General features: G+C 42.7%; 2 protein-coding genes across 8 annotated transcripts in view; both read right to left on the bottom strand.

The window, feature by feature from the left end:
- Nucleotides 1-6,513, bottom strand: part of rabgap1l (RAB GTPase activating protein 1-like) — a 95,276-nt gene extending 88,763 nt beyond the window's left edge. The window contains exons 1-3 of one of the 2 annotated variants that reach the window (XM_086268310.1): nt 6,398-6,513; nt 1,279-1,505; nt 790-949 (exon numbers count right to left, since the gene is read on the bottom strand). In XM_086268310.1, the coding sequence (XP_086124436.1) occupies nt 790-949; nt 1,279-1,416 (298 nt within the window). In that variant the 5' untranslated portion in view covers nt 1,417-1,505; nt 6,398-6,513. The remainder of the gene's footprint in view (nt 1-789; nt 950-1,278; nt 1,506-6,397) is intronic. The other variant, XM_086268311.1, reaches the window with a different exon arrangement.
- A 1,966-nt stretch (nt 6,514-8,479) lies between these two features.
- fam163ab (family with sequence similarity 163 member Ab) overlaps nt 8,480-13,555 on the bottom strand; it is a 47,557-nt gene continuing 42,481 nt past the window's right edge. For 3 of the 6 annotated variants that reach the window (XM_086269928.1, XM_086269925.1, XM_086269926.1), the window contains 4 exons: nt 11,679-11,703; nt 11,533-11,554; nt 10,884-10,998; nt 8,480-10,536 (listed from right to left, as the gene is read on the bottom strand). In XM_086269928.1, coding sequence (XP_086126054.1) covers nt 10,138-10,536; nt 10,884-10,976 — 492 coding nt within the window. In that variant the 5' untranslated portion in view covers nt 10,977-10,998; nt 11,533-11,554; nt 11,679-11,703 and the 3' untranslated portion in view covers nt 8,480-10,137. Of the gene's footprint in view, nt 10,537-10,883; nt 10,999-11,532; nt 11,555-11,627; nt 11,704-13,555 lie in introns of all 6 variants that reach the window. The other 3 variants (XM_086269929.1, XM_086269927.1, XM_086269930.1) reach the window with 2 other exon arrangements.

The following is a 13,555-nucleotide window of genomic DNA, read 5'->3' as shown; positions in this document are numbered from 1 at the left end:
TAATAATTTTAGCTTTCTAAATATATAAAACGTCACCTAAGTCGATATCTCTGCTTTGATTTACTTCTGTACTCACTGACCTCTCCTTAAGAGAGCATATTTAAGGTTAATAAATATTCATTTCTTTACTAACGAAAGTTTTTCTTTCCTCCATGTACAAAGCAAAATGTCCTTGCTAATGCACACATGGTTAAAGCAACATCAGAGTTCAGATAGCAGCCTTGCTAATCTGATATCATTAAAACTGGATGTGTGTGTTTACATATCTTTGTGGGGACCAACAATTGGAGGTTTACCATGCTCGTGGGGCCGACAGCCCTTATGGGGACAAAATTCTGCTAACACAAGTTTGAAGACATTTTTCAGACTCAAAATGTGTTTTTTGTGTCAGGGTTACAGTTAGGTTAGGCAGTCATGTTTGATGGTTAGGGTAGGCAGCTATGAATACACACACCTGTGTGTGTGCAGCACACAAATTAATGTTTTCAAAGCAAGAATGTGGAAACATTACTTCTTTTGTTCTGCAGCGTTTACAGCGAACAAACACTGAGTGTGTTCACATCACTGCAATAAATAATAATCACTGTCCCACGACGTTATAAAGATAAGCTTTACAGAACATGACGACCGTATACACCATCCATCCAGTAACAATGACATTGGTACGTTTTGATTAAACAAGTTACCTTTCAGGAGAATACTGGAAATGTCCAAGTATCAGTGTTACAGTATATTATACACTTAACTTGATATCAATGCTTTGCGACTGGGAGAATGGAAAAAACAGACCTGAATGTGTACCTGCAGGCTGGGTCTGTAGGACTCGGCTCTCTGGTTCCTTGTGCTTCTCCATCTTTTCCACATTGCTCTTCTCCACCTTCACTTCATCATCATCATCCAACACCTCCTCCATAGCTTTTTCCAGCTGTTCACTCCCATTCCAAGACATCTTAGTGAGAAAGAAGCAACACAGAATGTGAAAGTTTAAAGAGGAACAAGGAGAGATGAAAACGGGGTGGAGCAAAGGTGACAAACCAAACAAAGAGGTCTGTCTTTAACGGATTTAATCAGCTGACATCCACAGAATTACATACAAATGCAGGTATAAACAGTCCCGATGAGTGGGGATAAAACTAATCAAACTGGTGATAACCCAGGCACAGCAAAAAGCGGATTTGTAAAACCAGAAGGACAATGATGCTCAAATGTGCTCAGCTTCCAGGCAGCCAAAAAAAGAAATCGGTTAAATATGAAATTGCATCCATATGCGGTTCCGACCTTGAGTCTTGGTTTTCCCTCGGAGCCCTGCGGTGAGCCTGCAGAGCTGGACTGCACCAGAACAAACTCCTCACTAGTGACGGTGGCCACGGACTCAGTGGAGCTGCTGACTTTGCCCAGTGAGGAGTTGTCATCCATGGCTAGCCGCTTTCCTGAGGGCTGGCCAGGGAGAACAGGGTGAAGCTCTCCCCTTCCCTCCTGTGTGCCCAGCTCCAAAGGAAGGTATCCTGCATACACAACGAACAGAGCAACACAAGACCATTCAGCTGCTCTTCTTACAGTTTGGTAAACAGCATTTAGATTTTGAAAGCCTGCGATGCATTTAAACACACAAGGCAACACGAAACCACAGTTTTGCAACCCAAGACATAAAGTTTCAAGACCCTAATCCAGGCACCTTATCATCTTTGACTTAATCCTTGCCTAGTAGTTTGGAAAATCTGTAAACTTAACCTCAGATCTGCAGTTGCTAAATTCCTAAGATTGTTTGCATGCCCTTGGGGTGTGATTAAAATCTCTTAAATCTCTCATGTGCCACTGAGAGCGTCGCTGACGGGCCAGGCTGGCAGCTGAACGGGCTCGTTGGGCTTTCCTTAATGTCCACATGTTTAAGACAAACATGCTGAACTCGGGCATCTTTATCATTCAGCCCCTTTCTTTCTTTCTGCTGCACTACTACTCTGTCATAACCAAAGAAATATTGACAGTAATCTCTAAACTACTTCCCTCACACCCTTTTATGGAGCAAACTTCATGGGCTGTGATTCAGCACAATTGAGTTTTTCCTGCTAGCTAAACAACAGATTACTCTGGCTGGTGATTACTTCTTGTTAGGCTAGCATTCGTTTCTATCCAATGCCCTTTTTACTTTGCATTTGTGGACACGTGTGTTAACCACAAGCACCCACAAACACAGTCTGGACCTCTGTGCCAGCCCTGCATGTCACACCCTGGGAGTTGTTGAACAACACAAAGGAGCATGCCACATGCAGAGCTCGTTGATATGCGGTTATATGCAAGCGCAGATAACACACTCGCATTCTTCAGCGCACAATTACGCTTGTGCAACTGTTTACATAAAAGGTAACACCTTCATTAGCAGTCAGGCCGAGCTGAAAAACAGCCGGTCACACTTGACTCCCAAAAAGGAAACTATTTTGGGAATCAGTGAACCATTTGCTCTATTATCTGCAGCTAAACAGCATAAAATTAATTAGTTTAAATATGCAACTGAAACTTTTCTCTGTTTTGTATAATTGTAACCTGCATGTGTTTTTCTGTATCATTTTAAACTTCATAAAGTTAGACGTCACCTTAGGCAAACCCAACACCAATGCATCGTTTAAATCTATTGTATCTAGCGGGGTTTTGCTGCATTTATGATGACACTGTGGGGCTCGGGGGCGAGGTGCAGGGTGGACCCAAGCCTTCAAATTGGCAAATGCACATCGTCATAGTAATGAAAGAGGTTATTCATTCACACAGAGTGAAACGATTACATGCAGACAGAAGGCACTCATTCACGCTAACCCAGGCAAATTATATTCATACATGCATGTGCACACAGACACAAGCAAGCACTAGAGAAGCAACAGGGTCATGTGCTCCATTCAGACTTATTCAGTTACACAAAGCACAGACGACACTCCCATTGACTGGCTTACGGAAGTAGCTGCAGTGAGAAGAACCAGTGAAACACAGACAGCACTGAGAAAGTTTGTCATTTATAGCAAAAGCCTCCTTTGCTTGTGTCGGACTTACTCATGCTGAATCACACACTATTAATCATCACTGTGCAAGTACAAGACAAAGCAGCACAGACTCTCCTGTATTTGTCAACAAAATCTTTCATAAATAAAACCAAACATTTAAGAAGCTTCTGAGGTTAAAAAAAAAAAAAAAAAAGCTTATGACTGCTGACTAATTTATCAATCATGATCTAACTTTAGATCAGTAAGCCAGTTGGTCATTTCAAACCTTACTTCCTACACATTGTGCCGTTTCTGCTCGGGCTGAAACATCCCTTCCAGAAATCTGCACCCAGTCATTACCAGCCTGTTCAGCACTGTCCCGGATGATACCAACAACTGCCTGCATGGAAACTGTGAGTTGCCAGTGGGTTGGACAGACTGCGCCCACATGAGCTGGGCTCACCAGCCACAATATGTCTGTAAGGGTGAGTGAGGACCCTGCTGCTCTATCGCAGATACAACATTTTTATCTACAGCGTGTGACCCGACCCCACATCCTGGAGGATGGTGGACACAAACACTCGTGACACTTCATTTGAGGATTGGCTTCGTCTAATCCCAGCTCTTCCATGTGTTTTGGCATCTTTAGCTGCAGCTATCATTGCAACATGTCTCCATCGCATAACTTATTGTGTTTTAGACGACGTGGCCAACCTGCCGTCTGCTCCTTTGCCTCCTGTCATTGACAGAAAGATTAAGTGCCATCAGCGCGCTGAATAAACCTGCCATTGCACCACAGCAAACCTGTTAACCTGGTACAAAACATAATACATTGAAAGGGTTAGGTTAGGGTTACTATTTTAAGAGCAGATAAGCCGTGTTTCCTTTACGTGCAGTCATTTGCCTGCATCTACATTTCAGCCAGTGCACCTGTGTTATAATCAAGCATATAAAAACTGCTAACTGGGTACGTGTTGGACAGGTGTCTCGTGTCTGACCAGGTAGTCTCTTTCTAGGATTTGGGTGTGGCATTCACACTGACAAATAGTTCATTTCCCTGTATCCATGTTCCTGTAAGGCCAGCAGGGCAAGCTGATTGATTTCATTGATACAAGTAACCAGAGCCAGGTCTGACATCTGAACATGACTGAGACATCTCCACACAGACAAAATTAAGTTAAAGAGCTCTGGAGTTTGCTGGTGAAAGTGACACCTGACACCTGTCACTGAATCACTTCCCGTTAGGTCTGACACCACAGTTATTTTCATGCAACTTGTACGTTTTTGTTTATAGCACTTTCAAAATTACCTCAACCAGCACGCAGGACGTTCAGGGTTTCACACTTCATGTGCTGAACACTGTACATCACAGCAGCACATCAAGAGCTTTTTAGTAAATCTAAAGGGCCAATTGTTCCAGTTATACTGGTTAGCTTTCAGGGCCGCTGTGTTAAAACACTTTTTAAAGTAAGCCAAAGAAACACCCTTGGTTTGAAGCCAGGGACAAAGCCCAGCCTGTCACTTGTTTATTCCAGTTTACTGTATGCTTTAACAGCCTACGCCAGTTAAAGCATACAGAAGCTTGTTTGTTGTTAAATACTACCCGTTTTTCTCCATGTCAATAAAATTTTACAATCTTTTTATCACTGATTAATCTGACAGTTATCACGTTATACGTGTGTGCCTGTACGTCCAAAAAGATTCTGTTACAGGTTGTCCTAGTTAAGTCTTTTTCCCATAAAGACTCCCATCTGATGACTCCACACATCCCACGTGGCAAATAAAAACCCCAAAATATTTTGTTAACTCCAACTGGGAATTACTCTGAATCTGAGGAACTATGTGCAGTTCCCCGGTACTCAGTAAAAGCGGCTTTATTGACTCGGACGACGGGACAATAACGTTGTATTTGAGGAAACAACGCTTTTTACAGGAACACATGAAAAACGGACGTTTGTATCACAATAACAATGATGAAGCCAAGTCCAGTCCCAGGAGACACGTGGATCTAGCTAAAAACAACAGAAAATAAAAATGCATATCAGGACGTGATAATCAGCTGCTTCACACAGCAGCACCCACGAGTTCACTGGTGAATCTGCAAAGAATTACAAACAAAGGCATTAGATGTCCTTTGTAGTAAAGAGCCCGGCTCTTTCCTTAATCATCCGTTCTCTTCTGCTTATCCAATTCAGGGTTGTTGGGGAGGATGGAGCATAAAGACGGGGTCCACACTGGACAGGTCACCAGTGTGTCACAGGACTGAGAGGCAGACGACCAGCTGCACTCACATTTAGAATCACCGATCAACCGAACCCCACTGAGTCCCTGTCCTTGGACTGTGGGAGGAAGCCAGAGTAGAGAGGGAGATCATGCAGAGTGTACACAGAAAGGCACCAGGGTTAGAACCTGGCTCTGCTGTGAGGCTGACCCCCATGCTACCGTGCTGCCTTTAATCAGAAAACACTGACACACCACTTCACTTGTTTTCCTCTCCAGCTGGCCACGAAACATGATATTCCTCTCATGTTGCCAACTAGAAAACAGCAGTATCATCGCACCTCCTCCCCGTGTTCTCTCACAGAGCAAACCCTTATCATTTACATCTTTTAAACCCCTAGCGCCATCTCACACATCCAGCTGCGGTTTGTGGATAAAGTCCTGTACTGATGATGTCATCCTGGAGCTGACAGACAGGGGAACAGCAGCTGGGACCAAGTACAGACACATTAGTTTGAACACTTAGCTAAAGCTTTCTGAATAAGACACGTTCAGGTGTTGGCTCGGAGATCTTTGCACCGCCTTCACCTGGCAGTGTTTGTGGTTTGACACTCAGAAATGTTTTCTCCCGTGTTAAGGGGAAATTCTCTCGTTAATTACTGCAGTAAACTGTTACTGCTCCTCTCACCGATGATGACTACAGGCCCGTATCACCACCACCGCAGGCTAGCTCGCCATACTTGGCAGCTTTCTTCTTCAAACAGCAGTTTAACGACAGCTGAACGACATCGACATGGCATTACGCCAGAAACGCATCTCAGCTGCTGTCAAACACACATTTGTAAAGCGAACAGATTTCCTTCACTAGCTAACTGAGCGCAAACGACAGGCGGGCTAACTTATCCACAGAGCCACTAACACCACGCTGACACGAACACAAACTTGTCACCAGCACAACTCGAGACAAGTAGCCAGTTGTCAAAAAGGTGAAGGCAGGGTTTACATTGCAGTACCTGTACGTGACAGGCTACATATAACAGCTAAAGCTAAGTTTGGCTAACGCTAACCAGCTCGAAGTCCAACACACTCAGACCACTACTCGGAGGGAAAATGAGGGGGGGAGAAGGAAAGCGCCATTCGTGTAGTTTGTGAAGGTAAACGTGACAGTGCGATGATCACAAGTGTTGATAAGAGAGCTGTCAACTTACTTGTTTTGAGCCTCAGAGTTGCCTGCTGGAGTTGCAACGAAGATCGTGTGTGTTTGAGATGAATCACTCGGGAATCACTCGCTTTCCGGTTTGGAATTTTAGCGTTATCTCACGCATGCGCCGTGCTCCTATAGTCTGGCTGTAGTAAACTGTATATATTTATACGTCCTTCGTTCGTGTAAAATTGCCATATTACAAAAAATAAAAGCAAACTTTTGTTTTTGTTAAACACGTGGTTACAATTGACTGAAACTGAGACTAAATAAAGACTTTGTTCTGCAAACTGATGACTTTATCTTGTAGTGGTTGTGTGCCTCATGACAATGATTACCCGGGGGTCAAACTTCATGTGGTCAGAGCGGCTCATGATTAAAAACGTTACTGAAAGCTTCATTTTCTTTTCTGCCCTTAAACCTTCGACTGATTCTGAGCTGAGCATGCATGAATAAATATATGATTTTTTTTTAAGCAGCGATTGACTAAAAACATGCAATAATACACAGAAATACAATAAGCTAAGGTAAAAACAAAGTTTACACATAAAAGCGTTTCAATCCCGTTGAGGTCTATAGGCTCTATGTTTTTGTATCCAGGTATGTTTTCACTGCATTCAGTGTGTTTGGGATCATAGTCATGACCCAAAATGAAACTGCTGCCAATCAGATGCTTCTCAGAAAATGCTGCATGGTAACTTTTCCGAGTCCATAATTCCATCATTTTTTTAAAAAGATGTGAACATAACTGGCTGAGATGTAGAGCGTCCAGCATGTTTTACAGATGGCTGTAGGCACTCACTGTTGTACCTCTCTCCTCTCCTGATCTCCAGATATACTGACAACAAGTATTTAGAACCAAAAATGTCAAAGTTGAATCCATCGCTCCATAAGACCTGTTGTGCTGAGTGATTTACAGTCCAGCTCTTGTGTAATTTGGTATATCTCAACCTTTCCTCACTCTTTCCCTTCCTAAAAACAGCTTCTTGACTGTCGCCCTTCCACTGAGACCGTTTCCATCGAGGCTTCAGTGAACAGATGGATCGACTGAAGGGCCAGATGCATCTTTAAGGTCCTGTGTCAGGTCTTTTCAGGATTGTTTGCTATTGACTTGACGTGACTTTTGGATACTGCTCATCTGCTGTAGCTTTTGTAGATTCAACTAAAGAAATGTGAACAAAACTCTTTGCCAAGTCGTCTGTTCTGTGTAGATACAACCCTGGTTCTTCCCCTGAGTCCTGTGGTCAGCTACAATAACTTCGTGAAAAAGCAGCCAGTGTCCAAAGAAAAATATTTTTTAAAAATTACAAGAAAGTCTGTCTCCTTTATCAGAGTCTCAGACTTAAATGAGCTGCTGGCACATCCGTCTCATTGGAGGGTCACTTTAGTGTCCAAGTGATACAAAACAAACAAGAAAACAGCCACAAATATTTCCCAAAATGTAGTGTTCATAGATTCATCGGTCCTCTCTTTCACACGTGGCAGCACTTTGCACTCAACAACCAACAAATCCTCCCTAACAAAAAAAAGGCACTTGCATTAGATTTCTTCACGTCAATATACAGGCCACACCCCTGCCTTATATGAAAAGAAACTTTTGTATATATATTTAAGATTCAAGAGCTTTATTGTCAATACAGCAGTATGGACAGTATACAGAGTACTGAAATTCTGCTTCACCCTAAGCCCCCCATGGTGCATTTATAAGTATATAATAATATATCCCCAAGAGATATAAAACTAGAAAATACAAATAAATAACGTGCTGAATGTTGGTAAAGTAAGGGATAAAAGGTACTAATGACTAACTGTACAATACTATAATGATAACTATACAATATTAACTGTACGATAAACAAAGACAGGACAGAGACAAAGTGCGCAGTGGTTTTGAAAACCAGGTTCAAATTATTGGCAGGATATTATAGACGAGACATGACAAAGACAAGCAAGATGTGCAAATGTAGCACAGTTTAGATGTGTATTCAGTAACTAACTAATAGTGTGTGTGTGTGTGTGTGTGTGTGTGTGTGTGTGTGTGTGTGTGTGTGTGTGAATAACCACACAAAAAGTCCATTTAAGCAGTTACAAATCTTTTATTTGTCAAAAGTTAACACCATTAAATAACACCGTTTTTGTATTCATTTGTGTTTTAACCACATCTCTAAAAATCATTTTCTTTAATATTTTTCAAAGATTACTGGTTAAGTAAAGAGTAAAATAGATAGCAGGTAATACAATGTCTAAATAATTGAATAATGACAATAAAACTATCGTAGCGGCAGCGACATGTCCACGTCGTTCAGCTCATTCCACCGACTGAAACCTCTGTACATATGCTGTTAGTTCTTTATTTGCTCGTGTTAGTTAATCTGGAGAAAACCAATTCTTTCAGAAGGTTGAATATGCACAGCATAATAATGGCACTGCAGTTAAAATTGATTTAATTATGAAAAAGTAATTAAGAAGCTGGTAATAAAGTCTGATTATGCACGGCTGGAGGAGAGGTTAGAAAAGTGCATCTGATTTTGTTCCTAAATACTTGGATCTCTCCAACATTCTCAGCCCACACAGGTTTCTTGCTCTGCTTATTCAGGCCTCCGACCCCTGCTGTACACACAGATATCAAAACAACAACAGCAAATATTATCGCAAGCAACACAGCATCATGTAGAAAAGGAGCACTGTGAAAGGACGTACGCACACCTTCTCACCATACAGGGGAAAAACAACATGAATGTCAATGAATGTGGATATTTGCATCATTCTGAGAGCAGGAAGAGTGCGTAGACAAAACAGCACGAATCAGTAAATCCCTCTTTAAACACCCAGCGTGCATCGCTCCCCCTCTGTCACCAACGTTTTCTGGTTACTATTTACATTTCAAACTTTTTGCATTTCTGTCAGTAAAGAGAATTTCATTCAGTCCATTTCACGTGTCCCACTGCTGCATTCGGGGGGCTCAGGCATCCTTTGTTCGTTCACAGGTTTCCACATCAGAGGGGAAGCTCGAGCTTTAATGCTGCCGCCGTTTCTAAATGCTCACAGCGTGTCTATCTACACGTGCCTCAGCATCACACCTCACTGCTGGGCACAGCAATCCCAATATTACCCCCTTCACAATATCACCGATGACATGAAACTCGCTGAAAGGAGATGAAGAGCTGCGGTAGTTTGCATAGAGAAATCTCCAGTCGTCCAGCCTCCTCAACGTTACCTGAACGCCTCCCAGGACTACACGGGGCATCGTTTCTTGCAATTGTGATAAAATTGCTTCATACTTGCTACTTACCTCTTTATATTACTTCATGGCAGTCACTGGGAAGATATGTAGCATGAAAAAAATTATCCCACAACTTATCTATAATAGCCCTCGGTCGGTAAAGACACGGAAACAGTCGACAGTGAAGGAGTGTGTAAGCGTTTAGCCACACCCTTAATTCAGGGTTTAGGGACTTTAATCTACTGTGAATCGCAGAATTATTACTTTCTGAGTGAGCATGAAAATGTACAATTTAAGAGTATAAAGGAAGGAACTCTTTATAGTCAGTTTCATCTTCTCAGCGAACAAACGGGATAAAGGAATCTCCACAAACAGCCAGCCTTTGTTTTTGTTTAGTGGTTGTGTTAGTGGTGGTGCTGGTGTGTGTAAGGGAACACAGGGGAATCTGTGTGTGTAAAGGTCAAAGGTCAAGGAGGAATTTTCTTTTTTTTTTTCTTCTTTTTTCGTTAGAGAGGAGGGGGTGGTCACACTTCGGTGCTGATGGCGCGGGTGTTGGTGTAGAATTCAGGAGGCCGACCTCGCTGCGTCTCCCTCAGCAGGGAGCCTCGGACCGCGGGCAACGGCATCGACAGCGCCTGGTTGTCATAGTGCGTGGGCATGTAGGTGATGCGCTCGCCACCGTTGCGCATTTCATCTGTAGTGCGGATGTAAAAGGGCGAGTCGTAGGGTGAGCAGGTGGGACAGTAGCTGCGTCGCCCCCTGGTGGTTTTGGTGGGTTTGTAGGATTTGGGCGGCACCGGTGGCGACAGGGACAGCGGGGTGACGATGGGTCCGTCCAGGCCTGAGACACTGCAGGCGTTGCAGGCAAAGTGTTGCTGAGAGATGGAGGCGCTGTCAGACCCATTCTTCTTGCAGCAGTAGTACTGCAGAGAGAGAAGAAGGCGTTGCTGTGGCTAAACTCAGGTTTTCTGACAAATAAACATACACTGAAGAAGCCACCGGGATGCTCCCAGTAATAATTTCCTTTCAGTACAACTTCAACTGTTTCCTGTGTGGATTCAATCTATAGTGTGGCTCGACAACACTGCGTCTGTTACAGAGTCCAAAAATCCTATTTTTCAAAGACAAATGAATGCCTCATCTTCCGAGTCCTTTTTTGTGTCCTTTTATAAAGATATTGGGGCTAATTTCTATATTTCTAAAAGAAAGCAGCTCCACTGAGAAGCAGATAGGATGAACTATACAGTATAGTAAAGTAGTATAAACATACCTGGAGTCTACAATAACACAGCACGGCTATGATACACAGAAGTATCACTGTGGCCAGTATTCCTCCGGTTATGACAACAGTTCCAGCTGTCATCCGACCAGCTCTCCATCAAACTCTGAGACAGGAAATGCATTTAGAAAGAGCTTTCTCACTGCTGACCCGATATGAAGCGTGAAGTCATGCAAGTGTAAGGCTGCTCAACCTCTTCCAACAGTATAATAAACAGTGAGGTCTATCATTCGTTGGGCAACGACACATTTGTGGATTCTCTACGTCTGTAATTCAAGTGTTCACCTTTAAATCAATTTATTTACTCAAAGTATGAACATACAACTTTAAATTAGGATATTTACAACTACAAGTAAACAATAACGTGCACAGACGTATAGAAATGAAGTCCTAAAATTAGCATATTCATCAACAAAGTCCAGTGTTTTGAAGCTAAAATGATTATTTTACTTTGTGCAAGTATTAAAATCGAAGCAACTTTGACATAACTTTGTGTAACTTTGTGCAGAAACTCAACGCCAAATGCACTGATCCAATTAGCTGAGACAGAGTGGGAGAATTTTATGTCAACAACATAAAATTATTTGCATTGTGGCAAACGTGATATTACAATCACACGTACAAGTGTTGATATACTCACGTTCAGCAAAGCTGCTTAACACCTGAAAGGAGACAAATAATAATAATATGAGACAGACGGACGGACGGACGGTGAGACAGACAGATCAAACTTACATCAGAAGAGTGTTTGAAATGGTTAAAATCAGGTCAAAGGTGAGGGCTCACTTTATCTCACAGGCCTGCTGTATCTCTGAGGAGACAGAGACAGAAATGTTAATTGTAGTAACTGTTTTCTTCCACAAGATGGTACAATAAAGCTCTCACAGGGGACAGTGGCTTGTTACAATTAACAGGCCTGAAGGAATGACTACAGTCACTACGAGTGAAGAAGAAGAAGAAGAAGAAGAAGAAGAAGAAGAAGAAGAAGAAGGGAAAACAAAGCAGAAAAGAAGATAAGAAAACTTCATTGTTCTATCAGAAAAAACACAAATATTAACAAGAATAACAGCAAATAATGTAAAGTGGCAAATACTCCTGCAAACAACAAAGATTATTTGTTGACTACTTCACCAGATAAAAACGGTTCAATAAACTCAAATACATATGATCGCATCATAACTGTGTCCCCCTTTTTACCTTCTACCGATCAATAGTTCAGTTTCACTCTAAACAGCCAGAGAGACAAAAAATGAGAAGAGCACTGATGTTTGTACACATCAAAGTCTAAATCGTCACACACATCTTCTCTCTTATCCACACTGGAAAGCACACACACACACACACACACACACACACACACACACACACACACACACACACACACACACACACACACACAGCATTATGGGATAGCAGCAGTAAAAGTGATTTAGCAGCGATGGCCTCGACTGGTCGGGGTTTGGGTCTGCAGCCTGAGGCAGGTCCAGGTGAAGTAAAATCTATGCCTGCTGATAAAAACATGTCCATCCTGTGAGACGGGTGGAGGCAGGAGATGTTGGTGAAGGGAGAGACAGGAATGCTTTAATGAATTTAAAAAGAATACAGATATGCTACTCGTGCTACGCTCGTGCATGACACCCAGAATTACTCCTGACAATTCTGCTGTTTGACATGCGAGTGGATTTATGTGTTTGTTTTTCCTGTAAATGTAATATGACAAATCATTCTTCTCAGTGCACTTTAACAGAGGTGCAGATAACAGTTAGCTCACTGGTGTCTCATTCATCAGACTTGTTTTTGCATCACATGCTGCATATGCCAGAAGACTAATGCAGAGACTCAGATCTGAAGATCATTTAGGTCGTGTCTTCACCCTGGTCTCAGTGTTCCTAATAATAATAACAATAATAACAACAACAACAACGAGTATGTGTTAGTCCCTGTAGGGAAATTACTCCTCTGCATTTAACCCATTCACCCAGTGAAGCAGTGGGCAGCCACCAGTGCAGCGCCCGGGGAGCAGCGTGTGGGGACGGTACCTTGCTCAGGGTACCTCAGGTATCCGTTCAGTGGGTTCAAACCCCCCCGACCTTCCAATCACGGGGCAACCACTTTACCTACTGAGCTATCCTGGTCCCTGTTTCTCTCTACTGTCGTAATTAAGGTTAAAAAGCACAAAAAAGTGTAATCAGGTATGTTTAACCCTTTAAAGCCTGAATCATGAAATAATAACCAGAATACAGCGTTCCCTCGCTATGAAGCGGTTCACCTTTCACGGCCTCGCTGTTTCGCTCATTTTTTTATGTGTAATTTTGAAGGCTTTTTTGCGTCCTGATTGGCTGTAGACCACTGTCAAGCAATCTCCTCCGTGCCGTGTCTCCTGTACAGTACAGAATGTGTTCTGGGGGCCTCTGGATGTCTGGAGTTTTGATCTCCTCCATACCTGCTTCATGCCCTGGAGGACGGGGCTGTGGCCCCCCCACACCCTCTAGCAGATCATTACATGAAGGAACCTTTTAAAAAAACAAAAAACAAGCGCGTCCATGCTCACAGGTGTACACACGGGTGATCACACCCACAAACTACACCCTTTTTGGCTCCTACCTCAAAGCACACTGTGTTCTGTTGATCTTATGTGCTGCACAATAATGTTTAATATTTAG

The sequence above is a fragment of the Aulonocara sp. 'chitande type north' Nkhata Bay genome, linkage group LG17 (assembly GCF_057382095.1).
Source record: "Aulonocara sp. 'chitande type north' Nkhata Bay isolate Kocher_YH1m ecotype deep benthic linkage group LG17, A_spYH_male_GT1.1, whole genome shotgun sequence".
NCBI lineage: Eukaryota > Metazoa > Chordata > Actinopteri > Cichliformes > Cichlidae > Aulonocara > Aulonocara sp. 'chitande type north' Nkhata Bay.
This window is presented reverse-complemented; position numbering and strand designations above follow the sequence as displayed.